Source organism: Ptychodera flava, chromosome 14 (assembly GCF_041260155.1).
Source record: "Ptychodera flava strain L36383 chromosome 14, AS_Pfla_20210202, whole genome shotgun sequence".
Lineage (NCBI taxonomy): Eukaryota > Metazoa > Hemichordata > Enteropneusta > Ptychoderidae > Ptychodera > Ptychodera flava.
This window is the reverse complement of record NC_091941.1, coordinates 17,554,781-17,582,196: the sequence shown is the minus strand read 5'-3', so window position 1 is coordinate 17,582,196 and position 27,416 is coordinate 17,554,781. Positions and strand designations below refer to the sequence as shown.

General features: G+C 40.6%; 2 protein-coding genes across 5 annotated transcripts; one reads left to right on the top strand and one right to left on the bottom strand.

Annotated features, from left to right (window-relative positions):
- Positions 1–751: 751 nt before the first annotated feature.
- On the top strand, positions 752–20,707 carry LOC139149579 (isthmin-1-like). Of its 4 annotated transcripts, none has more exons than XM_070721403.1 (6): positions 752–983; positions 9,771–9,973; positions 13,039–14,122; positions 14,492–14,668; positions 16,732–16,815; positions 18,656–20,707. In XM_070721403.1, the coding sequence occupies exons 2-6, from the start codon at positions 9,851–9,853 to the stop codon at positions 19,165–19,167; spliced, it is 1,980 nt and encodes a 659-aa protein (XP_070577504.1). In that variant the 5' UTR covers positions 752–983; positions 9,771–9,850; the 3' UTR covers positions 19,168–20,707. The 4 variants fall into 4 exon arrangements, with proteins under 4 accessions (XP_070577504.1, XP_070577502.1, XP_070577503.1 ...); XM_070721401.1 differs by lacking the exon at positions 752–983 and adding an exon at positions 4,462–4,938; XM_070721402.1 differs by lacking the exon at positions 752–983 and adding an exon at positions 7,649–7,785.
- Positions 20,080–26,750, bottom strand: LOC139149583 (hydroxyacyl-thioester dehydratase type 2, mitochondrial-like). The gene is made up of 4 exons (XM_070721410.1): positions 26,406–26,750; positions 25,484–25,566; positions 23,070–23,170; positions 20,080–21,136 (listed from the first exon to the last, which is right to left on the bottom strand). Exons 1-4 carry the CDS (start codon positions 26,711–26,713, stop codon positions 21,056–21,058), a joined length of 573 nt encoding a protein of 190 aa, XP_070577511.1. The 5' UTR covers positions 26,714–26,750; the 3' UTR covers positions 20,080–21,055.
- Positions 26,751–27,416: the final 666 nt, after the last annotated feature.

The following is a 27,416-nucleotide window of genomic DNA, read 5'->3' as shown; positions in this document are numbered from 1 at the left end:
TGTCCGAGAGGGCATCAATCACGATGACGCCCAGGGACCTCTCCACAGAGTCTGCTCCGATATTCAGTTTACTCACTGGGTTCGACTACACGTGCACCGATCTCAGTTGCAAATTGATCGTGTTTTTGGACATGCACCGTTTTATCAAAACCACTTACCCGTTATCAATGCCGCCGGCTTAATTACAGGGTAAATACGGTGACTTGTTTAAGTAATGACACTGGATGCTGTGGGTTATCTCACCAGTTCGCTCGACACGGCAACTAAATCATTGGGCGTTGAGATACAAGGTGAAGGGGCACCCCAAAGGACAATCGTGAAGGCAACTTGCATCACGGTCTAGGAGCACAGTGTCACACGATGAACCATGTATTGGCCCGTGAGCAGGTAAAGCGAGTTATAATTGGGAACGTTGTAAAAAAATTTTGAAATTTCACGTTACAATCGAACACTTTTGCATTCTCAGGCGATAAAACCACAAAGAGCCATCTCACATTAACTTCCTTCCATAAATCTAACCATTTTAGCAAATGCATGATCGGATCCAAAGGAGCTTCGATACGGTCGATTATGTCCAACAGTATATTACCCAGGTCTTTTTGGAATGAAAATGATGCACTGTGTTTCAACAGCACCATTCCGCTCAAAACAATGCCACGCAGTCATCGGTGTATTATCTTAAGAGTCATGTATAAGGTCAAAGGACCTATCAACCGTGTTTAACGCTCAGCAGCAATTTGTTGACAGACGAGCCATGCGTCCGTTAATTTGAACCCCGACGACGTCGCTTTGTTAATCACATCCCGTGTTGGGGCCAATTTACGGGCAAAAGGCGCCAACGGATGACTTGACGGGAACTCTAAAGCTGTATGCTGACCGGTTAGCGATTAACAGAACAACCCAAGTATCAACTACATGTAAACCACGGAGTCGTAAGTCCGTGACAGAGGATCGGCTATAGCATAGTTAACGTCGGCAGATAGGTGTGTACATTCTTTTTGCCAGATTTCCTTTCCAACTCTTCTAAGTTGGTGATGAGATCCCGCCAAATTGGCTTCGTTACAGTATTTCACAATTGAAAATGGGTCAAAACGTTGGTTTCGGCAGTTACACAGAAAATTGACGTCTTTTACGTTTGCGGTTTACCGTTATCTGAGTCGGCGGGAACTTAACTGTGCTTGTGGTCATGTTCCCATTCAGCTTTAAACGAGTTTCTGAGAGTTATGGGTATGCTATTCTCGGAGTGGACAACATTGTGCAGACACACCAACTGCCAACCTCACATAAATGACATCTACTCATACATGTTTATGTTTCACGCTCTGATTTTGCATTGAACATTTGAATATCCCTAGACATCTGTATGTATGTATGTATGTATGTATGTATGTATGTATGTATGTATGTATGTATGTATGTATGTATGTATGTATGTATGTATGTATGTATGTATGTATGTATGTATGTATGTATGTATGTATGTATGTATGTATGTATGTATGTATGTATGTATGTATGTATGTATGTATGTATGTATGTAAGGATGGATGGATGTATACTTGTATGTACCTATGTATATAAAATGACACAAATTAGTTTAAGTACAAAGTAATAATATAGTTACTTAAGTTTCATGCATCCTTCAATCTTCAGACAGAACTTAACTATCCCTTTACGTTAACCTTAATCTTCAGTTGTTACTAAATCCTAAGTTCTGTCTGAGGATTGCAGCATGAATGAAACTTAAGTGACACATATTATTACTTTGTACTTAAAGTGTATATATATATATATATATATATTATATATATATATATATATATATATATATATATATATATATAATATATATAAAACACAAATTACTTCAAATACAAAGAAATAACAATATCAGATTCATGCATCCTGCAATCTTCATACAGAAGTGAGAGGATTCTTAGCAACACTCTCATTTATCAGTGTTGCTGAGAATCATTTCACTTATGTCTGAAGATTGCAGGATGCATGGAACTTAAGTAACAGATATTATTATTTCTTTGTACTTGAAGACTTGAAGTAATTTGTGTTATATATATATATATATATATATATATATATATATATTATATATATATATATATAATATATATATATATATATATATATATATATATATATATTATATATATGTGTCTGTGTGAAGTTTTGCATGTTCTACATTTATATCCATGATGTCAGGCTGTGTGTCAGCATTGTACGATTTGTTCAATTCAAAATCCGCTTTACAATCAGATAACATCTAGGGCGTTATGTGGTGTATTTTATGTGATTAACTGCATTTATGTAACGTCAATCGGATTTTCTTGCTATTAGATGAAGCCGACAATCCGGGATCATTTCTCAGTGACCCAGTGAGTCACTGAGTACGTCCCAAGCAGTTGCATCTCTGGCCGACTGGCCCTCCATTATTCTGTCGGTCAATTGGTTATTTACTCGTCTGGGGCGTAAATGTTTCGTTATCGCGGCTTAAAAGCCAAGTAAATAACCATAGTAATCGGTAGATGTTCAAACGCCGAGTACTGATTAATGTAAATTGTGTGATAAGGAAATTGGAGTTAGTTGCTCAAATCAAGTCGCTCAGACAAAACTGTGACGATGACACATTCATTTGAGTTGGGCAAGGTCCCCTTTGTGTAGCAGTGCGGGCGCGACATTACAAAATTGGGCGGGCTTCTGGTAGGTGCAGTCTCTCTGATATTCCAGAACTTTATCATTTAAGATATATTCTTCGTATCATAAACTGGATTTTTTACCGCGTGTTATCTAAGAGTGGTGACTTTGCGCTCCACAGCTGACAGCGAGACAAACTTTGCGGTATCGCACAAAAAGAGCCGCGGATTTACCTCGGTCGTATAAAAGGGCAGCCCTGTTTACCTATATTGAATAACATTGTCGATGCAAGCAGGTGTTGTTTAGGTCGGAGTACACCATTGTTGGGGGCGCATTCCACCGTAGGAAAACACGTGTAACGTACATTGTAAATAACTCTACGACGTTTTGATTCAATACTGCTCTTTATTACATAATTAAGAAGACATTTTCTGGATGATGACGCGTTCCACAAGGAACTGCTGTAACTGACCAACCTTGTGAAGCCCGAGAATAAATATCGATTCCACGGCAAAGTTCAAGCAGTGGCCGACAAACGAGGGGATCGGAATTTTGTTTGCCAACTTGCCCCTGTCCGAACCGATTAGCGGTAAACCATAACAATGGTCTGTGTCTCGACTTGAGGCTCCGATTGAATTTGTACAGTTAAGGTTTCTGCACTGTAGGTAAACACTGACGGTATGTCTTTCTCTGTCACGAGCAACCCCACCGAAGCAAAACGCAGCGCTTGAAGTAGCACGTGTCGAGGATGGGAAGACGGGTAGAGCATGTAGGTCAATGGATTGGGCACAAGTTTGAAACATTTGGAGAACCACCGGTACGACGATCCTTGCGTGCTGCTGCTTTATACATATCCTACATGTCGCAAAAAATTCAACTTATTTACATACCTTACAATCAGCCGCCAAGCAAGACCGACCAACAAACACGGTCATTTAAAAACGAATCCGGTGATATCAAAGCTCTTTCATAACTTTATGAAAGATGTCATTTACGGCTGGAGGGCACTGCAAGTGATTATTAAATGGATATTTGACAAATAACATGGGAGATAATCATGAACAATAGCACATGATACTAATAAATAATGGCACAAAAATATACATCATTACAAAAAAAAAATCGGCGTCTTTCAAATTCACTCTATGTTTAAACAGTGAACTGATTCAGCGGAGAGACATACTTTAGTTGAAAAACAAAACAAAACAATGACGGTGGGGGTGACATTAGTTATGACTGAGGCAACGTCACAGAACAGACGTGGATTGGATGTCATGTTTTGATCACAGCGTATATTGGTCGTTGAGGGAACCCACGATGGTTCTTGAGTAACGGAGCGTTCTCCGGGCTTTTCGGCGCTTAGGCGTTACCTGGTTAAACTGACATGTGTGTATGTCGGCGAAAGCTCTCAATGGTTTAATCACATTACACAGGACTTAGAAAAGCCGACATTAATGAATGGGATTTAGTCGCAAGGAGCGTGTACCAAAGAAAGAACTTTATTTACACCGAACGTAAATGTAAATCTCCGATGTTAAATAAAATCAACTGTCCTGGACGTAGATGATCGAACAATGCTGTCGCTTAAGTACACATGTCAGCAATATGCCCACTCTGGCTTTGCCCTTAGATTTGGGATATTGACATTCGATACTGCCCTGTATATGCAACGCGATCGCCGTGTACTCGAGTGTCTCCAGTGCGCGGTTCTGAAGGAGATTTGGACCCCGTTGGCAGGTTTTGTCAGTTAGCGCCATTGACACAATGTTGAATCTATTTAAAGGAGAAATGCAAAACGGACTTGCTTTCAGAAAATGAAGAAATGGACATTAACCGCATGAAAAACTTTCCTCTGAAAGGAGCCAAAACATCTCCTGAAAGCAGTCCAAACAAGTGCAACCCAATTGGATACCAAAGTGAGAAATTCTGCGGGGCAATTCATTCATTGAGGTGTGCGCATAACAAAGGCGAACGGGCGTGTTGTTACGAATATTTCGCCGCTGGCCGTTCAGCTTCCAGATATACAGTGAAAAGAGCAATGACCAAGTAAAGCATAACTCATACGGTATACAGTTGACGAAGTTGCCGATAAACATCTAAATAATCATGTGACGAGGTAAACACACTCGGGGGAGATTTCACATCGCATTTTAAGAGTGTCGTACAGTATCGCAGTACACGTGTTTGATTGAGATCGCTGTCTCCAAGGGTTAGCTTACCAGTTTCCTGGCCACCAGCTGAGAGGGGCTCCACCTGTTACACACATATACACAGGCACAGCATAACGAGGTGAGTGCGATCAGACTTTGTGGTGTGTCGGGGGATGTGGTTTGTGTGGAAACATTTTGAATCAAAAAGACAGGATCTTAAATATAGCAGCACTCGGTTTAATTTTCAAGAACTGACTAATATTCTGACAAAGGTTCATTTTACATTCCCAATCTCTCCCAGTAAATTCGCGGTGAGACCTGTTCACCGATGATCGTTTATCACAGTGTTTATGTGTACACAGTGCGGCCAACATTCCCTCGTGAGCGCCTTCCACTGAGCAAGAACACTGGATGTTTTTTCTCGGGCTGAAGAACTCGATACCGTTCCAAAGAGCTGCCGCATTCTGACGGCAGAGTAGCCCCATCAAATACGACGACAGTTTGCTGGAAGTCCATTCGGAAATAACTATCCGAAGTATTAATTAACTTTCTGGTGATCGCAAATTAGCCGCTTTCGGGAAACGTTCAGGGACTTGTCGTCTCGGGAGCACACACACACACACACACACACACACACACACACACACGGCTTTGTAACTGTGGGCAATGCACATGTCGGTGAAATTGAGACCTTTTTGAATAACGTTATATTCATACCGCATAGAAGGCGAAATCACCATATACCATGGACTGCAAACAGATTATGGCGGATTGCTCACGCGTTTTTTTTTTCACGGAGATTTCATTGGATTAGTAATCCCCACACTTTGTATCACCGGAAAACACATAACTGCTGATACTTGTCAAAATTAGCGGTAAAGGAGATTTTAGTGCTCTACTGTTATTTCACAGCCATCTTTAGCTTACAAGAAACAGCCGTCACTGCCGAACTTACACGTTCAGCCCAGTCTAATTTCGGAAGAAGTGGAAACAGGCTTTACAAGGGACAAGCACGAAATGTTGAACTTTAATATCTTAGGTGAATGAAATTACAGTATGTGGGCAATTTACTGGCCAAACTCGTATTTTTCTTTCCCATCGGAATAAGAATGAAGGGTATATTTAACTTTGAGAATTCGGGAAAAAACATAAAATCTGAATAGTATAATTAACAATATGCTAGTAATTATGTCTGAATCTAGCGAAGATTTAAGTTCACTTTGGAATTTCAGATGCCTGTGTTCAAACAAAATGTCTTCCACTTTCAGTAGGATATACTGTGTTATCTGTCAAAAGAGCGTTCAAATTGTTGTACTTTTTGAAATATGAAATATTGATTAAAGCATTTTCGATGTGCTGGTACATTATAAAAGAGACTGATTATCGCAATATCACCAATTTTTTGCTCCGCGGGGTGGCCGGATAATGCAGGACAACGGCGGCTCACCTCGTAGTTACACTCGTATCGGGTCACCCCCGTGCTGAACTCGTATACAGCATCGCCTAAGTGACTAAACATCCTACAATGGCGTTCAATGACAGGCATTTTAACAAGCAAATCAGATCCGCCCGCACCCATCAGAGTATCTGCTCAGGTTACCTATTACATTCACCACTACAACCGTGTACACTGGGTGCCGCCGTTGTGCTCGCAGGGGGCCGTACAGAACACTAATTGTTGCAAAATGCAATACATATAGCCCCGAGAAAGATGCCGATCCAAGGTCTATGGTGGAGCCTGACTGGCGGTTCACGATATCCCGTATACCATCAGGTGTCTCTTTATTAAGTTTACAAATCTATCGAGGTACCAACTTACTCGGATCATTACAGCGTCCACGGGGACACCTGAACAGAAGAACTTCAATTCATTTTATTTCAGGGACAACCAGGGCCACACAATACACAAAGAGTGCGTTTGTTTTTGTGGCAAAAATTTCGGAGTTTAGCATCCCTCATTATGTAAAGTGCACCTTTCTGGGCGATAACTGGCAAGGTCCTTTTAATTATAGTTACGCTGATCACAAAGTACACCGCAATGGTTTGTAGTTGATTGGACATAGTGGCTTACACTCGCAACTCTGCAAGTCTAAGACATTCCGAACAGTTCAACGTGTGAAAAACGCCAGTCTGGCCAGTGTGAAAACGTTGGCCGTTCACACCGCACCACACAGGTTGGCTAATTATGATAAAAACGTCTCCTCTCCGGTAACTCGCATTGACAGGGAACGATGTTTTACATGGATAGTTAGTTTCGAAAAGAACGCAGCTCCTAAACGTTTGAATGTTTCACAGTCGTTTGTAGACTATTCAGCGCTGGGACTATTCGCCCCATAGACGAGAGTACAGAAGCGAGAAATACCCTCAAGTCTGGAAACAGAATGGCTATAAAAACCACGCCATGTCACATTCCGTGTCCGATTTCACTGTGAAATTAGCAAGTTCATCTATCATGCAACCGTCGATCGTTCCCTATCATTCTAAAATTTCATACCTGATACTTTATCTGATTCAAAAACGCTCATTTCGTGTGATTTTCGGCCGAATTCGACGGACACCTCGCCAAAACCTGGGGGTGAGCAACATTCCGGTCACCTCACAGTGGACGTTGGGCACCTCCACTTTACTGACATTAGCGCCGCGTACCCATGAGGGGTGACTGGAAGGTTTTTCATGCCTTATGTTTTGGCGACGTGTCTTCTGAACTCGGCCGAAAATCACACGAAAATTCATACCTGATACTTCATCTGCTTACAAAATGCTCATTTCTGTGATTTTCGGCCGATTTCGAGAGACACCTGGCCAAAACATAAGCGTGAGCAACATTCCAGTCATCCCTCATGGGTAGGCGGCGCCAACGTCAGTAAAGTGGAGGTACCCAAGAGGTGACCGGAATGTTGCTCACCCCCAGGTTTTGGCGAGGTGTCCGTCGAATTCGGCCGAAAATCACACGAAACGAGCGTTTTTGAATCAGATAAAGTATCAGGTATGAAATTTTAGAATAATAGGGAACGATCGACGGTTGCATGATAGATGAACTTGCTAATTTTCACCGTGAAATCGGACACGGAATGTGACATGGCGCGGTTTTTATAGCCATTCTGTTTCCAGACTTGGGGTATTTCTCGCTTCTGTACACTCGTCTATGGGGCGAATAGTCCCAGCGCTGAATAGCTCTCCAAACGACTGTGAATGTTGTTAACGCTTGGCAGCTTTCTTTCAGCCCCGGTGCCTTTCCCCACAGGCTCAAGATTAGGGGGAAAGTTATAACGCTCCAAGCTTTGCGGTAACCTGCCGTAAAGCTTACCTCCGCTGGTTTCGGCGGGCTTGACGTCATTAGAGTGTTACTCCCAACGCGTGACGCATTTTACGTCGACCACAAAGAATGCAATTAACACTGTTTGAATGCTTTTGTAGATTTCTTATGTTAAACTATTATCAGGAAAGCAAACGTAAAAAAAATCCCACTGTTTTAGAAAGAGAAACCCGACGATGAAAGCATCGTCATGAAAAAATACTTGTGTAATGACACGCAACCTATGAGATATTTCTTAATGGTTACAGAAAAGGGCAGCACGTAAAATTTTAATGTTTCCATTACAAGCAAAGCGTTTCTGGTCGTAAAGAACACATTACAATAGAAAGAAAGTTACTAGGGGCTGTATTGCAGCCAATATACATTTCACGGTGCTATTCATCGGAACACCTAAAGTATGAATGCCAGACCTTGAGTACTACTATAGGGATCGTAGATACAAGTTTAATCAAAAATCGAAACTGTGTGGTCTACTGTATAAAATCTGTAAGTGAGCCTTGCGTGCGTCTGTTCACGTTTATTTGCGTACGAACGTATGTATGTATGTATGTGTACATGTATGTATGTATGTATGTATGTATGTATGTATGTATGTATGTATGTATGCATGTATGTATGTTGTATGAATGTACGAACGTATGTATGTATGTATGTGTACATAATGGTGGGTAGAACGGTAATATGTACGCAGAGTATGAATTTCATTACACAAAAGAAGAAAACAATACCAGTGATCGTCTCTGTTCTTTTCGTGATACCGATAGCCTTCCAAGTATTTGTGAATTACGCAACAGCAAATCTCGATCTCATTTTACATGTAATGTGTGTTTTGCCGAATCAAGGGCGCATATGGTCCGAATGTATGTCGATGGCAACTTCTACGACCAGTCGCTGGAGGTACTCGACAGGCCGCAATACTACTCTCGTCCTCTCACAGCTACGCCCCTGAAATAAGATCCCAGCGTGGCGGCTCGAGGTAGACTGTCTCACAGAAGAACAGGTGAACCACATGAACAATTTCTCTTCGCTAGTCTCCAGGGATATTCAGAGGACGGGTCGGCGTGCCTTTCAAGTGCACTCGTTCATGTGTTGTTTATTCGCATGAATTGATATTTATTAATTAGGGTTGCCGGCGGCATGCAGTCACTGATGTGGGACACTGAAGACAGAGGGGCTGGAACGCATCGATTGGAAGGCTTTCTTAGGGCAATCATCTCGTCCTCTAAAGACGATAGACCTTTCACCTGATTGATACTTTCCACAGCTGTGTGTGAAAAGGCAGTCATGCACCACGACGGGTAGCGACCCAATCGGCTTTCGCCTCTTGTCAGACGGCAGCCAATCGCGGAACCGGATTTGGGGAGGGGGGTTTGACTGTTTGTTTATGCTCGAAATGCCCCCTCCTTTTAAATGACAGTCAATGTACACACGGAAACAGGAGACATTTGTCAACATGTTCATGTTCACAGTGGATACATGTCCTGAGTTAAACGCCTAAACCTCGCTTTGCCACAGGACATTAGATCTCCACTGGATAGTGATAGTGTTTGTTTTCTGATGAGAGCCACGGTCCGGATGACAGACGGTCTTCTTCCATCTTTTAACCCGAGGAAAATTTTGTAACGACGTACATTGTTCTGCCTTTTATTTCCCAGACATTCACTCACGACCGTTCGATAAAGCGTTCTACATGTGAAGACTGGTTACCTGGGCGGAGAGCTCCACGACGACCAATATGGTCCCCTGGTCGCCTAAGTTGTCCATAGTCATCGGAATGGCAGTGATATTCGTGACTGGCGTGGCGCTGATGAACACCTGTGAAAGCTACGCACTACGGATGGAAAAAATTCAAAAGCAGGTAGGCATTTTCATGTGTTTATTTTTTCTGTAAATCCGTGAAGTTCAGATAAAACGCCCTAATTGATTTATCTACAAATTGCCCCGGGCATATCAAGATTAGGATGATAACAGAAAATTGCAGACGCCACTATTTAAAGGACTCGTTGACATCACTGCTCACTCTCGTTAAATCCGAACATCATATTCGGGTTTTACCACCCATTATAAAGTTTAAACTAACTTGAAGAACGGAACTGTCTACCATGTAATGAAATCTTTACCACGCTCGAATGTGACCGATGAGGTGATAAACCTCTGATCTCATATATTTACCTTTTATGGTCAGTTTCAGAGACTTTCGTCAAACACAAGGTTTCCTAGGTTATCGTTTCGGCTGCTGAGTACGAATAGATAATCAATAATTGCATCATTCGGCCCTCGAATTATGAGGGCGTCCCCGTGGAACTTACAATCTCCATGAAATACGACTTCAACCAATCTCTTTTCTACGATTGTCTTCATACGGTTTATGGGTATATCATTTACAGGGTCAGCACAATAACTACTAATTTGGCTCACTTCCAGTCAATTTGAAACTCCTCAAAGCGTGGTACGAATTGCACGGTTTAGTTTTCCTTGATTTTCAGAGACTTCGGCAAACAGTATCAAGTATGCCACTCGGTGGAGGACCCGTTTAATGCTCTTACAAGGGTGTGTGTGGATGGGTTTGCGGCTTGCGCACAGGACAGTCTAAATTGAAAATTTATCACGCTCGATTAAACCGGCTTACAAGCAAATAAAGCCGAGTGTTTTCGATTAGGAGGGATTCTTTCCATTGTTGATGGTACAGCGGCAGCCGCTGAAGTCCAAATGTTTGTATATTTGCTGGACGATCTAAAAAGAGGAACCGACTCTGATCGAAAAATGGGGGAGGGGATGGGGTCGAGTTTGCTTCATTACATGTCCAGAGTCAATAGCATCGCAAGACATACAAAGGAAACGGGAGCCTGAATATATCGATGTTGGCGACGTTGCCCGATGCGGCATCCTTGAAAGTCGTAGCAACATTCCACCAAAATGTTGTCTTCATCTTGTTAACGATCATCGGAGACAGGAGGTTGAGAGGGTCGGCACTGAAAGACCTTCCTTCACAAGTGGCAGCTGTTAGGTTTTTGGATCAGGCGTAAGCGAGTTTGTTACCGTTAGAACATGTTGCGCCTTGGGACTACAGGAGGCTTAGACTGTGTCGGCAAGCTGCTCTTATGTTTCATAAATTTCACAAGGCTTGGGGGAAAGGGAATTTTCCCAGTTATTTGCTGATTTGATTTGTTTAGTCTTGCTGCTTTACTATTGAGCAGAATTTTAGGGAAAAAACCTGGCTGGTATGGACAGCGGCTTGAAACACGTAGAGAGGAAGTGATTGTGTTCACGATAATATATGCAAGAATTTTTTGAGCCTATGAGCAGTATGTGGCTGATTACGTATAGTATATCTAGCCCTTTGCATATTAGCCGGGAAGTAAGGAACAACATCGCACACATTAGTAGGATTGTTAGCGTCGGCAACTTCTGAAGCTGAGAACGCTTGAAAAAAAATCGGCATCTCCATTTCGACGCAGATCTCAAAGGTATATTGGTTTAAACAGACGGTGATAGTTGGTGTCATCTTCAGCGTAACTATTATCTTTCCAGCGGTGGCCATGGGCTTTCCGCGAACAATTAGGTGAGACGGCGATGATCGGCGGCGACCTTCAAAGCAACTCGCCTTATGAATAATGGGGATAAAGAGAGACCGCACAGAAGTCAACACTGGGCGATCATCTCCGTTCTGTTTTTGTCTCTCTCTCAAAATAACACGCGGGCGAATCGACACCTCATTAATGCATTTTGTAACTTCCATATCGTTGGTTGTCCGCTTCGGGAGAGCTGAGGAATGTCGAGGATTTCCTCACCGTTTTTACGGTCACTTAATCCCACTGTCATATCAACCACATGGTGCACAACTCGTCGATGACGCCGGTCACAGCCCCCAAGTAGAAAAAAATATATTCTTCCCATTTACAATTAAATCATCATTTGTCATGGAAACGTTTAAACACTGAAGCTTCTCCTAAAACGGGCTGTAATACAGTGAGAGAGGTTTATAAGACAGAAGAGGTACTGATTTCAAAGTCTCCCGACCGCATTTTTTTTAAATGCCACACGAAATACGGTAAACGCGGATATGTAGCTCTTCTTAACCCAGCTTCGCACAAATGCTCGCCCATGGTCGATCATAGACCCTCCAAAAACAGGGTCTATGGATAGGTCTTGCATAAGTAACATTCTGCCTGTAGAACCATGGACAGCGCCTTCCACTCCACTGTATATAGTGTAAAACCAAACACTCTAACCCTGTGACCTTCGGGCAATCGAACGTGTAGAACTCTGGCATCTGCGGACCAAGACGGATGTTTTGAATCCTTTCAGGACTACCTTTTGTTGAGCAACGTTTTGAGATGCAGACAGAGTGTTTTTTTTACGCATGTGTCTTCTTCACTGGGTCGTGGGTATTATCATAGCATAAGGGACGTTGAACTGTGAAATACACTTTGTCTGCGAAACATTTAGGCACAAGCTGGAATTAGACAGTGAGACACGAAGACAATTCTTGCGGTTAGAGATATACCTTTTACCTCAAATCTAATTTTATTGGTTGCATTTTTGCCATGCAATGAAAATCCTCGTCGATGACAGCATTGAACACGAACCATAGTGTGTGAAATGTCAATTTCAGAGTTTTCCCACCTAGTTAGACATGGAATGCAAATATTAAACAGTCGGACTCAGGACATGTTTTGACACACACACGCAGTCGGCGCGACAAACGGTTCTCTCGGTGTGTCGGTCCCCACATGTCCCCATCGTGATTCACTTTCTCTCCCATTCACACTTTCGTCGTGAACAAGATGATCTTCACACGTTCGTACCAGTTGACAAATATTGCTGGGTTCCATGACATGCACAAAGGTCGCTTAGCGGATAACCTCTAACGCATTTTATTTAAAAAAAGTTGATTAAAAATGTGTGTCTATTATCCTGCAGGTTTCACACGGAGAAGAGCACGCCCGGGAAGCACGAAGGAGTGTGACGGACGAGAGTGCAGAGATTGCTTCACAGAACACTGACGATATAATAGCGAACAGTCAAAAGAGTCTTCCAGGAAGGCGGCAATCGGTAAATGAGCTGGTGAGAAGGGCGCTGTACGGTGCCATGGGAAAAGGACACGACCGTGACTTGAGAGTCCGGAGGAGTTCGGATGCCGCGAACGGTCAGAATAGAGACATCGGGGAGGAAGCCACACTCCCACACAGACACAAACACAACAAACCAAGGGATAAACGGAAGAGGAAAGATAGGAAACGAAATCGTGATAAACAGCGAAGGAGAGATCGACATAAAAGGCGAAATAGGGAGAGGAAGGAGAAACATTTTCATGAGAAGAAGGAACATGATGGCAGTGAAACCTTGGACAGTGTTACTCCAAAACCAATTAGGACTAATGTTGACATTGACCTTTCGACGGCTGTAACAAAGGTGAATCATGGACGAGACACTGCCAACGTGGATGACGATTATTCCGCATATGACTATTTTAATGAGGAAAACAGATTTGCCTTGAAGAAGAAACACCGCCGCGAAAGAAAACGCCAGGAACTTATCTCGGAGAACGATTCTGCGCCGAGGGATTACGCGAAGCTATTTCAAAGCAGCGACTACAATAATGGGGGATCGCTTGATTTGACCAGACAAAACCCGAACATAGAAGTGGCCATTGAGATCCTTCACGAAAATTACACATCGTCGGAATACACGGAAGTGGAAGACGCGGGTCCCAACGACTTTCCCATCGGGCAAGACATGAATTTTGACGAATTCGCCAAGGCATTCCAAAATCAGAACGGAGGCGGTATTCGGGAGGTGGTTGAGGATGAGGATCATGATGCAGGTGGTGGTGATAAAGATGATGATGATGATGATGATGATGGCAGTGATGACCATGACTACGGTCATCGTGATGACGGTGAAGAAGACTCTGAAGCAGTAGAATTCAAGGACTCAGAAGGTCCAACCGAGGACTATTACTCCTACAATGTGGCACCCACTGACATAGCTGGTGATAATAAAGGTGGGTATTTGCCACCCCGACATCTTTCTGACGCCGACGATCTTTGGACAAAGGGAAAATGATAGGGGACGTCTAAATTGTTCTCTTCTTCTTCCACAGCGGAATGAGATAAAAAGGATAGTTTGGTCCTAAACACAGTAAGGCTCGATCAAGTATGGCGAAGGAGAGCGTAATTTATACCTGGACGATACAAAGAGTCCGCAAACAAAGTCCTTTCACGAAAAGGTGTCTAGAAAACAAGATTAGATCACAAGTCAAGCGAATGCCCATGCCATTGTCACAGTAACACCTCTGGGTAATTAAATTGCCTGTGTTGAATGCGTGCCATTCTCTTAATAACCCGCACACTTTCTTTTTGCCCCCTCACAGATACTTCGAAGGAGGTGACGACGGACAATAGAGATAGCAAGAATTACAGAGGTCCGTGGTCTGAATGGAGTGAATGCAGCGCAACATGTGGAGGCGGTACTAAAGAGCGGCACAGAAGCTGTGGGAATTCCTGCACATCCACAGAGTCACGGGATTGCTACAGAGAACAGTGTCCAGGTAAATGATAATGATCAATATAACTCCCTCAGAGTAATATTTGTCACGTTCCCACTTTCGTTCTGACACTTCTTTTGTCAGCCTGTGTGAACAAATTCTTACTCGCCAGTACGTACCTTTGCAGGTACGCGAATGCAACGTAGATAGTGATAAAGATGATACGTTTCCTACAATGGGAATGACCCAAGGTCATACATGAAAGTAATATCGAGCGGTAAATCAGCCTAGAGGTGCTGCATACTCACAGCACTTTATATCCGATGGAGTCCAACACAAGAACTTGTTGTTAATGTTGCACAATTCTGATAAATTTCTGACACCGACATTTGAAACGTATGTTAGTAAATCGATTCAAAGGAGGTTCATCGTGTTTTTTTAACTTTCCTTGCACACAAGTTACTGAAAGAGGGAAACGGTGAAAATTAATGCCGTTTTAGCCCTCATTCGGTTGTAGCTCAAAAACAACAACTTAACTTTTAAGCAATTGATCTGAGCGTCCACATGCCGCCGATAACGTGAGCGCACAAGCGCCCATAACCATGATATCAGATCTTTCTATCTGGGATAGTTGCTAGTTTTTTGTGGGCGTGGCTTGCATGTCTCAAGTTAATTTGCATCGATTAAATTAGTGACAAATGGTAAAGTTCTACCATATTTCAGTGGCTACTGTGAAACTGATGCAGCTGATGCTGGCGACATCGATTATTTGAAATGAACAGATCAGTGTAGTAAGACATGTCGATAGCAAAATATCTTATTTGCATGTTTGATACGTGTTTGAAATCAGGTTGTACATCGCAGGAAAGACCAGGCCACAAAGGTTATACCGACAAAAGGTTCTATCTTTGGATAACGCTTGCACAGGCATGATTATGTATTTGCGTACCTAAAATATGAGCTATATTTTATAAATCTTTACAAAAGTTGACGGTTTTCAAGATACTGTTCATAAAAATTTAGGGTTGTGATGACAGGTGTCATGTCTTTGAGTGGTTAGGTCAAAACTCATGAGGTAGAATATGGGAGTGTTTGCTGACCAACTTTGCCTACCAAAGTATGAAGATGGTATATCTAGTTGAGGAACACCGGTGCTTCACAAATGCAAACTGAAGCCACACCTCATTAGTCTAAGAGTATCACTAGCTTTGAGTACAGTAAACAAACGTATCTTCGCATTCCTATTTTTTTGCAGAAGGACAGACACACATTTTACTCCTTGATGCTTCATCTTTAAGCTTATAGTTCAAATTAAGGTAGAATGTGCCTCGGGGACAGATATTCAGACTCTCAAACTTTCACAATTCTTTTCTGATTTACCACTTGTAGGGGTTCATTTTACAGCTCTTGGTGTAAGAAAACTTTTCACCGGCTTAGTTTTCCGAAGTTCGAAAATTTTGTTTTTCTCCATAGAATTAACGCAGGGGTGGCAGCCATTTTGAATTTTAAATATCGGTAAATTTTGGGTTATTTGTTTCTCTAGTACCAAAATTCGCACGGTGACCCCCGAATTTTATTCTTGATTTTGAACGAGAATGCTTGAAAGATTCCTCATGGTAAGTTTGAGCGAAAGTTTAAATCTTTCACTTTTGAGGCACATACTACCTTAAATAGAGCAAACCAATTTGTTTTTCAGGCTAAAACACGTTTCACTGGAATGGAGTATTCTCTGGAGGTATATAATGTCTACAAAAAAGCAGGGTCTTCAATAACAATCTAGTTTATAAATAAAACGTACCACAAAGGAATAAGCCATGTAGGTTACATAAGGCAACCAAATTCAATGTACATGAGCAATGATAAAAGTAAAGTAATGGCATTACAAATTAATGAAGAGAATGAATTGAGAGGGTTAATATTTTGCTATTTATTCGTGGATAAGAGTTGGTAGTTGAAAGTTTATTGCACCGTCCAGTCACAGTATACATGCTATACACAACATGGACACTCGTTTGTGGTGCAATATCAATGCAGAGTTGACTGAGACCAGCTGTAACCCAACCAGAATGCCTCGAGATATTTTCGGCCGATTTACTTTGAAGTCATTTATCTGTTTCAACACACAGACGATTCGAGGCAAACGGAGGGTACTGGACATGCCGGGGAGTATGGAGTATTTTCTCATTCTGATATAGTCATGGAAGAAATAGGTAAGTTAGATGTTGAAGTTGATTCAAGTTTCCTTCAGCTCATAAATTTTTCTCTCTAACAGATTCAGTTCTTTCATGACATTAAAGTACCTTTGGATAACTAATATAATTTATCTATGATTTCTTTTCGGAGTGGTCCTAAAATTCTGTCCTTTTGTTTGAAGGTCTAGAAGGACTTGTAAAGCTTACACTTGAACTGATAGACCGGTGGGACTTGGTTTTGAGGAGTTAAAATGAAAATAGTGTAAGGCTATTCAGTAGTTGCTTGATTTAAATTCTGGCTGATTTGAAACCTTGAAAAAAGCATAATAGACAAAACTTTGTGAAATCCACTAATGGTAAAACTGAAACCACATGACAGTAAATGTGATTGGATATCAAACAAACTTGACAGTGACTGAACATTGATTGAGCAATATATGGCCATGCCTGGCATTTGAAACATTACAAATTTGGAGATGCTGTACTGATGTCTTTGTCTGTGCTTAACATATTTGTTGCTTTGGAAAGCACAAGAGAAAACACAATTTTGGTGGATTGCTGTGACATTTTGCGTCAGGATGTGGCATTTGAATCATTGTGGTACATCCTGTCATATGAATACACTTCCTCTCACTGCCCTGAGAAAAAAGGTATCAGTGCACAAACAAAAACAAGAACCAGTAGTATGCATCTTAAATTCTGATCATTTTGCACTTACAAGTGTATGGCAAACTTAAATAAATGCAATGTTACGAAACTGGTGACATCACTGCCCACTTTTTAAACACGTCACCAGCCTTTCAGCCAATGGCACCGTGACATCATTCCACAGCTGTCGGTGGCACTTCAAGGATTGATTTGTTTGCGCTGTTAGAAAATACAAATAATTAAACAAGACAGGTCAGTGAGTTCACTCCACTCTTAACCACATGGGGACACACTAGCACAAGCAGAAGATGTACAAGCCTATCGCATTTCTGATTTGAAATGTGATCACGCTGTTTCCTCCAGTAAGGAGATGTCAAAGCCCTCTGGGAGCTTGATTATTTCAGAAAGTTCCCAGAGAAATGACTTAGAAATCTTCCATGCGTGATGATACTATAAATTCTTTGTCCTTGGCAATGACATGCAGGCATGTTGTGTGAGGAATCTCCACCGGCAAGGAACTGAAAGTGTTTGCCCTCCTCACATAAGGGTGAAATTCTTCATTTCTTCACTCCACAGTTGCCACTGAACAGACAGCTGTACCTAAGAAGTAGAAAGTTGACAAGCGGTTTGAACAAGTGCTAGCTTTATGAAGTCAAAGTGACCGAACCATCCTACAAAATAGAAATTTCACTACACTGTAGTCGAGTGAATATAGAGATCAATACACCTTTTACAATCAGCCTGTGGTTTGAATTTCCCTTAGGCCAATTTATGAGGTTCAGGCATGTTTTCGTGCAAAGGAACATACCGCAATGACCATTAATGCAACTATCTTGTTATTCTTATCATCATAAATAATCACAACAACATATTTGTCTTGAATTAACATAATTCTTTTAATCCTAATCATTGCCATATGCAATCCAGTGATACATTATGTTCTAAAAACTACTACTTGTGATATATGCAAGTATGACTGACTGTGTGTTCCAACTCTTGCCACATCTTTCCCCTTCCCAAGTACCAACGTGAGATTGATTTTGCCATTCAGTAATTACTGCCTCAGGCTATACAGCTGCTTGTTTTCTGAAGTCATCACTGCATAGTGTGAGCCAATCTGTTTGTATACATTTGAATTCATATTCCCATAGCACTGCTATTCGCCGATTGGTGTATTCATGTATGTTTAATTTGGTCTCATGCTTTACAGGACATGATAGTTGTGAAGCTTGGATGAAGTGCCGCAGCGAAAGTCTCACATCCTACCTGGCAATGCTGCAGGACCTTCCCAGTTGCCCCTGCTTCTATCCGACAAACATTCCCTACAACGACAGCATCTGGGATCATCAGAAACAGAAGATGTTTCGCTGGATGGATGCGAGCGAAAGGCGTGAGAGACTTGACATATACAAGCCCACTGCTCGGTACTGCATTCGTTCAAAGTTGTCTATGCGCAGCACCAGCTTGGCTGCACAGCACTGTTGCTATGACGATGAGATGAGACTCATCACCAGAGGGCCAGGGGCAGGGACCCCTAACCTCATCAGTACAGAAGTTTCTTACGCTCTTCATAAAAAAATAGACATTATGCCCTGGATTAATTGTAAGGGAGATTGGACCAGATACAATCAAATTAGGCCACCTAATAATCTGAGGGGCTGTACAGAAGTTCCGGACACTGAGACATTTTTAAAACTTTACAGGGATGCCAAGAATTATTAACTTTGAGGACACAAATAGTTTCACTTGTTAATAGAATTCAGCAGCATTCTCTGTTGACATCTTTGGCTTGAATTGAAATCTGTAAGATAAATGTTTGTGTTGGAGAATATGTACACTTTGACTTTTTGGGGACTACTTAATGCCTGGAATTGGATCTCATGACATTCTTACTTTTCTGCGTCATACCGTATAAATGGAGCATGGAAAGCAATCCAAGGGCACTCCTTGGCAACCGTTTGTATGAGTGGACAAGTGTTCGAAGTCTTCTTGGAGGGCTAAACTCTTGTCAAGAGGGCTATGGTATGACTGCCCTTTAGTTCCTGTATGTCCAATGGAGAATGAGAGCACAAACAAACAAACATTATTATACAAAAAGTTGTATTTAGAATGCTATGGTGAGACTGCATGAAAAGGATTCATTATAGCAGAATCCTTGGTATCAAATGTTAAATGCAGCAGTACGGTGTCACTGCAGACACAAGAGAAAGCTAATGACAGAAAGTCTGCCTTTTGTTATCGTAGTTCGCCTCTCTGTTCAGTACTTCTTTCTACAAAGATTGGAAACTTCAGAATCCTTTGAGAGTACCAGCTCTGCGTACAGTTCACCGTTACGGTGTATTAGAGCTTACTTAGGAATTGATGGTAGTGCTTCAACAGCCAAGTCAACTCCAAATGTTTCTTCACTGAATGTAAATTATTGGTCTCAGTGGAAATGATAATTTCATGGTATGAAATCTACTCGGAAATTTGACAGACAAAAAGACAACAGATGTGGTATTGCGTCTGATTTCTGCGACACATATTTATGAAATTTGTTTTGGTACATAATTCCACATTTTTGCATTTTGTAATTCCACATTTCATTTTCTGCAAAAGTCCAGATTTTGCAGCAAACACAGGTATATTTTGTGAAAAAAATTTATTGTCAATTTACTCAGGGCAAAGCTTCTGCTTTTTTTGTCATTGAACAAATTATCATTGTACAGAATTAAACACGTCAAAGATTGGTGAGGACATTGATTAGGATTCCATTTACACTGAAATAGTAGAGTCCATATGTACTTGGATAAACCTACCATTTTTGTTATGTCAGAAAAAGAAAGCATCTTTTGATACCTGTATCAATACTTAACTCACAATTCAAAACAATTCGTTTTACACTTCTTCAGTATCTCACATTATATCCATAATTTCTATAGGAAGCTTTTCTGTCTATAGAATTAAACCAGGTAAAAATTGTAACATAGCTTGTTAGCCATACATTTCACAAAGATCTGTCAGTCCTTCCTGTGAACATGTCCTGTTGGTTTACATAATGGTCAGTTTGATAGACTATTTACTATTGTGTATGATCCTGCTTTACCTTTGTACTGCATACACACACACAAAAAATTATTTGTAAGTTAAAATGATGAGGTCCCAAAGGTAGATTTCTAGAAACAATTCTGCTGTAGGGGGATGATATAAGACTATATTTAACCAATATGTATTATGTTGATATAATTACTTAATAAAATCAATTATCAAAGTGCTGACTTGACTTGAAAAGTTTGTCCTTCTCTACTAGTGTAGTTGAAGAGATTGACAAGACAAAGCATTACATTACAGTTCACCTTTTGTCCAAGTGAATGTTTTTGACATAATAGACATTTCATTTAATTCACCAAATGTTTATTTAAAAACAAATTTTGTTACTTGGCCTGCAAATTTTAATGATGGGTTTTGACCCATGAAGGGAAAACTGAATGTTGGCTCTTCTTTGCTAAAAACCCCATTACACTCAGTGAGTCTTTACACAGACTGTGTCACCTAGGGCATTGTAACAGCGGTATGCCACTGCAGTGGGGTCTCACCTCCAATGTCACCAAGTAGCTGATTTATTTCATGATCATCGTTTCATCACCTGCTGTGAACTGGTTTCAGAGGAATCCAGCGGCATGTACAGCTTAACGTAGCCAGACATCACAATCTGAAACATGGAATGATGTATTTCACATGTCAAATTTCAAACAATGCAGGACTGTTACCAGCAGTAGGCCTACGGGTCACTTTGGAGCAGCGTGTTTTGATACTGTTTGCACAAGTAACACCCGATGGGTAAAAAATTTCATGTGGGCTTATGAAATTATGCAGGTTCTTTAGGATGGTAAGCCTGTTAATGTCACTGAGGTCAAAGGTTACTTTACTGTGGTAGTTCGTGGTATATTGATGCACAGATGATGGGGAACAGACTTATTGTTGCTATAGTTCTTCAATGATTTACCTGCATTTCCCGACCCTAGCAGAAAATCTGTAATGTTAACATTTCAAGGCAGTCCTCCAACACTGGTTCTTGGATTGGCGGTTGTTGATATTGAGTGTTTATGTGATTTTAGTCCTTTGTCCTCCTTTGAAAGTTTTGCACATTTATGGAAGTTGCTCAGAGATAAAGCTGATAAAAAACCTGTCCCTTTAAGCCTGCAACACACAAGAGATATTAGCTGAGCAATACTCCATTTGAGGCAGTTTTGCTCAGCCACTTTACTCCTGTATGCAGGTGACTTTCCGTGAGGTTTTCTTTTTGTGCCATTGAGCAGAATATTCAACATGTTTGATATTTTTTGCCACACCAGAAAAACTCCTCACAGTGCATGCTTTAGAAAAAGATTTTCCTCGTGTCTTTTATAGCGCTTACATGCGTCTAAATCACATGACAGTACAAAATGAAACAGTCGCGTGTGGTTTGATACATGGCAAAGGTTGTCAAGACAAGATAGACTGACCAATCTTTCTAATGCTTACAGTTCCCTTTGCCTCTGATGAAATTTTGCTCAGCTGAATTCTCTTGTGTGCGGCAGGCTTTAAGTTTTAATGTACAAGATCAGTTGTCCGTTGCTTTCATGTGTGTCTAACACATCCATGTGGATCACTCTACCTGACAGAGTACCTTCTTAGCAAAACTCACACATCGCTGACTTGAGAAAGTTTTCTTTGACTCCAAGAATATTTTTCATTAATACATGTACTGCTGTAGGAGGACAAACATTTTTTTAGGAATATTCTGTGCTCTTTTTTGTTTGCTTCCGGTTTGAACCACGTGAAGTAGTGCCATGGGGTGGGGCCATACAAGCTGTGCTGTCATTTTGATGAAGCTCTTATCGTACAAGGTTGCATTCATTTATGTCAGATGTATGAATCAGAGAAAAGTGCACATCTCAGCATTAGCTATGATGTGAATCACAGGCTGAATCATGATGAATACAGAAAATGTAGACTATCAATTATGTAGAACCTTTAAGCATAATGATAATAGTTCCATGTGTATGCTGTCTACCAGAACGTGTATTTTTAGGGGAATATTCACGTAAAGGTAGGATAACTCTAATATTCAAAATTACATACAGTTTTATATTCTGGCAAACCTGCATTTGATCATGCATACTTGCTGGTGATGATGATGTAGGATTTTGCAATGAAAGTCGTGAAAATGAAAGATGTTTCAGTCACTTTTGATAAACTCCCTAAATTTAAGATGACATACTGTTTTTCTCACATCAATAAGTAGATTGAAAAGCCCTGATTTATAATATCTGCCAATGTGTCCCATCTGACAATTTGACATGTAACTGACTCAAGGGTGTTCTCAATGATGAATTTGTATTGACTCACAAAATTCCTAAATTTACACATACTAAAAGTTCAGGAATTTCAAAGTTGACACTGATTGATGCCCGTAAAAACATACACTGTCTGAGATTCATGATGGTTGTGAACAAGAATTGAACACAGAAGATGTCACATGATTTGTAGTGATGCAAGAAAGTGGACATGAAATTTGCAAAATCAAGGGTTGGGTGAGAAAAATGACAGCTTACAGGACACTATGAATCTCAAGAAAGACAGTTAAGATGGATTACTGGTACCTTATCACGTTCCGCTGCTGTACAGGTAGCAGCCATGTTGATAATGGCCTTCTGAATGCTTTTCACTTCCACTTTGGCCATGACTTCTTCTCCTACAAAGACTGAAAAAAGTAAAGCAATTATTATACAGATTCACTCAATGATATCACAAAATCACATATCACCAGAATTACGTTTTCCGTACAAGTAACATTGACTTACACAATGTATGTTTGCTGTAAGCTAGGCAGCATGGTAATTTGTTATTTATGAAATATTGAAAATCTGGATGGCAATGCTTCACTATTACATCACTAAATACTAAATTCTGAGATCTATGTTCTAATTCTGAGATCTATGTTCTTGTGTTGATGAAATTGCTAGGTTTCGAAAGCAAAAAACAGAAATTTTGAAGGGATATAGAGGCCCTCTCAAAACTAATTTGCTCACCCTTCTTCATGAAAATTAATTTGAAATGAGTGTTTCATATCTTTTTTCTAATGCTGTTGAATGTAGAAACCTGAGTCTTTCACTTTTGATGTTCCAGTTTTCCCCAATTCTATGAAAATCGGGAGTACAAAATTATGGGCCGAACACTTTATACCTTCATCAATGCCAAATTATGCAAAGATAAAAAGGAAACGTCTTTTTAAATTATTGTAGATCAACAGATTGACAATTACAGTGTGAATGGACTAAAGCCTCAGTGGAGGCTCTGTTCCATGAGCTTAGTTTCCAAGTGAAATCTCATCATATTCTTGTGCTCATGATGTGATGTTTGTCTGTATGTTACTACACTTACTCAAGAAATACAAGGGTAAATTAGTTTGTAGAAATAATAGCTTGGTGTACATCCCAAAATGTGGCTACCATTGTAACGCTATATATCAGGTGCCGCCAACTGGTAAATTTCATCAATTTCGCAAAATCATCACAAAACATCTTTTGAAGGCTGATATACCAATTTTACTTATTTTTGACTTTGACCTTAAATTTGGAGGGGAAAGTAGAGCTGTTTGTAACTGCCCTCGGACTGGCAGACATGGCAAATGTGCCCTCCCACTGAATTTTGATGCCCACTGCCCTCCAGTATCTATGGTCTGCCTGCTCTTCACTCCCCACAACAATTCACGCTCCCCACTGCCTTCTCCCCACTACTGAAATTCCCAGTTGCCCACTAGATGCCCACTAGGCAACCCACATCAACACAAAACCGTGCCAGGAACTAGTAGTATACCTTAGAACATTGCTCCCCTCTAAGTTAGGTGCTTAATCTCCCCTCAAGTTCTATCATCAACCATGGCTTTCCCCTCCCTCTACGTATTTTCCGGTACCCACTGTCAAAAATTTCTCCCCGCCCACTGAAAATAATGAAATTTCTTCCCCTCCCACAGTAAATATCGATTTTTTCTCCCCGCCCGCTGATTAGTTTCGAAATTTGCCCACCCGCTGAAAAACTGTCCACAAACACCTTTTCACACAAACAGCTTTGGTGGCACCTGATATATGCAATATAGATTAAAGATAGACATGTGCACGGTTAGGGAGTCTGTGAAAATAAAGCAACAGCAAAGTAATATGATAAACTGACCCATCTGAATTCACCAACCGATACTGCAGTAAAGCCTGCTGATTTTATGGGGCGCCATCAGGTCTCTTAGTAATAATGAATAATGGTCTCTTAGTTCAGGTGTGCATTGATGAGGGCACTGTTCAGATAGCAGTTATTATTCAAATTTGCCTGATATTTACATCATTGTCAGTGACAGGTCAGGTAGGTAGACATGGCAACACTGTCACAGTCTATACTGTGAATGGAAAAATGCAAAGTAACAGTGTACTAGTGCTGTGGAGCTGTAATGCATTGTTTAATGCATTTAATGCACTGTTTTATTTGAAGACTTCCCAAAGCTTTGATAGTCCTTCAACACGATGTATTCTTTTCAAAAAAAAAATTGACAGGAATTTCCCCCTTCTTTGTGTCAGAAAAGGGAGTTACTGGACAAATTTACGTGCATAGATAATATCCGGAGATGTAGCGCAGTTCTTTCTGAGAGAGATTTTGTGTAACTTTAACCAGAATGATTTGACTTTGTTGATGGATTCCAAACTACATGTATAGATTCTACATTCCAAAAAGCTAATAGGGTACTCCATCTATTATTTTAAGGATATCTATTTTAAGTGTTATGTTTATCATTAGACTGTTTTGTAGTAATGCCATTCTTGGCAATGAAAATGATCCCTTAGAAGCTGCAGTATTAAATGATGCTTGAAAATTGTGACCACAGCTGGACAAGACACATCAAAGCCGGAAGAACAGTGCTGTGATGATTCTCTGCGACAACAACTCTTTATTGTAACCTTGACGCGCATTTTTACTACAATAAAGAAGATTTCGTAAGACCTGATAGTGATACAATACTGTTGCTTACGTGGTCCTGGGAATTTCATCTCTTGAGAAACTAAGATTGCACCCGATCCTGGTAATCTTGTTCCAAGGACTGCTGATATCAGTCTAACAAGAAAATTTGTTTAGAGAAGATTATTTATAGTACTTGCCAACATGTACATGATAGCAATGTAACTTGTTTACAAATATCTCTAATCTACAGTGCATAGTAAGAAGGCAAAAGATAATGCCTTGGGTTTCATAAAATTATAAAACAAGGATAAATATGCTAAGTTAGAGGGCAAGTAGCAGTAGCTTTTGATGATATTTATTCACAATTTTTGTTTTTTTAATGTCATCCCAAGTTTCCTGTTCTACTGCTCACAGCATATTGCATACAGTGCTTGCCAACTCAGCATGTAAGTGCATAAAGTTTGCATTATTATTGTCGACAAGTGAGTTCTGGTCCGAACTAGAAATCGAATGAAGAAAATAGCAACTTGCATTTTGCATTTAGTGTTCAGTAGTGGGTGTTTCAAAATGCCTTGGGGGATAGCACAAGAACTTGCAATTGACATACAAAAAAAATAGAGAGAAAATCATCAAAGGTTGTAGCCACTGGCCCTTTGAACTATTCAGTGTAATACATCAAATCAAATTTACAAACTTTTATATCATATTCATAAACTAAAAGAAAATAGGAAAATGAAATGAAAAAGGAAAAAAAAGGAAAACCACAGCAAAAATTTTGGCATTTTCTGCAATAAGGCTTATGCTATGACGTGCTTCTCCATAACTCGGTGATTCGTTTCGTATAAATAGGCCTACACTTGAAACCTTATGTAGGGGAAGATTTGTCACAAATTGTCGTCTGCTATACTGGCGACGAACCCGTGAGAACATATCGGACAACATTGCGATTGAAAGTCTACGGCACGCTTTAGAAGAAACACCGCGTTACTTACCCTTGTATAAGAACACCATGCACGACACACTTTCCAAATCTGGTAGTTTCGGCGTATTTTTCATCCGTATGGATTGGATTTACATCGCCCGTCAGCTCAGCAAAAGCTCGAACATCTGATTCGGAGATCACTTTGGACACTTCGGCGGTGTCACCCTCTTTGAACCAAAATCGACTGCGTCTCGATAATTTGGAACAAAAATTGCGTGAAAAGGTCCTGTTGAGACAAACATTCATTGCATAGTGGGAAATGACCAAAATTACGCGCTCACAATCTTCAAGCGGAGCAGCAGACGAGAGACCGAGCATGCAACATAAGCGACCTGTGTGACTTCCGCCTTGTGCGTATGTTGGTTTCTTTACTCAGGTCACATAGCCCTCACACGGCACAACTTTATAAATCTCTTGTTTTTCCTCAATCGCTGATTATGTACCTGAATCGAACGTAATCTATGGTCATTTGTACATACAGAGTAGAAGGGGGAAAGTGGTTCAAAAGCGGAAAATAAAAAATCAGATCCGGTAAAATTTTCAAAAGTTCTAACTGTGTTTAGAATTACGGTAGGTCACAGTTTTCATGATATCGATAGTGAAATTCTCTCGACGAAATTTAATTTCTGAACGAGCTGAAGTTGGGTATCTTAGATATCACGGGGAAAAAAAGAGAAAGTATACACGACAGAGTAATTTTTATCAGCATAAACTATATGATGTCCTTTGAATAATATACGCAAGGATATCGGAAAATATTCGTGACTTTGCGCTTTTGAATTAAGCAGAACATAGTTTCCGTTGAAACATAAACAGATAATAACAATCGCATTGCATAGATTATCATTAGATTACGAGAAGAACACCCGGGTATTTCGGCAGTTCATCTGTCAGAGTCAACAGTTTGGTGGGCTACACAAAAAGTTATGACTGATAAACCAGCTTTCAGATTTTCATGAATAAATTATTATGCATAAAGAGTGAAATCTTCGCTCACGCGCACACTTCGCTTAATAAGAAG